Source organism: Penaeus monodon, chromosome 30 (genome assembly GCF_015228065.2).
Source record: "Penaeus monodon isolate SGIC_2016 chromosome 30, NSTDA_Pmon_1, whole genome shotgun sequence".
Taxonomy (NCBI): Eukaryota; Metazoa; Arthropoda; class Malacostraca; order Decapoda; family Penaeidae; genus Penaeus; species Penaeus monodon.
The window spans coordinates 6,307,564-6,307,796 of record NC_051415.1 but is presented as its reverse complement, the minus strand read 5'-3'; the positions used below and the strand labels follow the sequence as shown (position 1 = coordinate 6,307,796).

Sequence of the window (233 nt, the reverse complement as noted above, 5' to 3'; positions counted from 1 at the left end):
GGGTCAACGAAACACCGGCGGCTTTCCCCAAGACTGAATTATGTGCAGAGGTCGCCTAATACAACACAGTGTTAGAAGATACTGACCGTTTTAACACTGACTTTGAGGGAGGACGGCATCGTGCACACCACCACGCCGTTGCAACATGCCAGGTGAGTCGAGAGTTGCTGTTGCACTCAGAATATGTGTCTTGGGAATGATTGACGGGAATCGATTGTTGCAAAGGTTTCTTG

The 233-nt window shown here is 49.4% G+C and overlaps 1 protein-coding gene across 1 annotated transcript in view; it reads left to right on the top strand.

The window, feature by feature from the left end:
- The window catches only part of LOC119592334, a gene marked incomplete in the record, with an annotated part of 163,568 nt that overhangs the window by 753 nt on the left and 162,582 nt on the right, over positions 1-233 (top strand). The window contains 1 exon segment of the mRNA XM_037941161.1: positions 1-152. Coding sequence (XP_037797089.1) covers positions 146-152 — 7 coding nt within the window.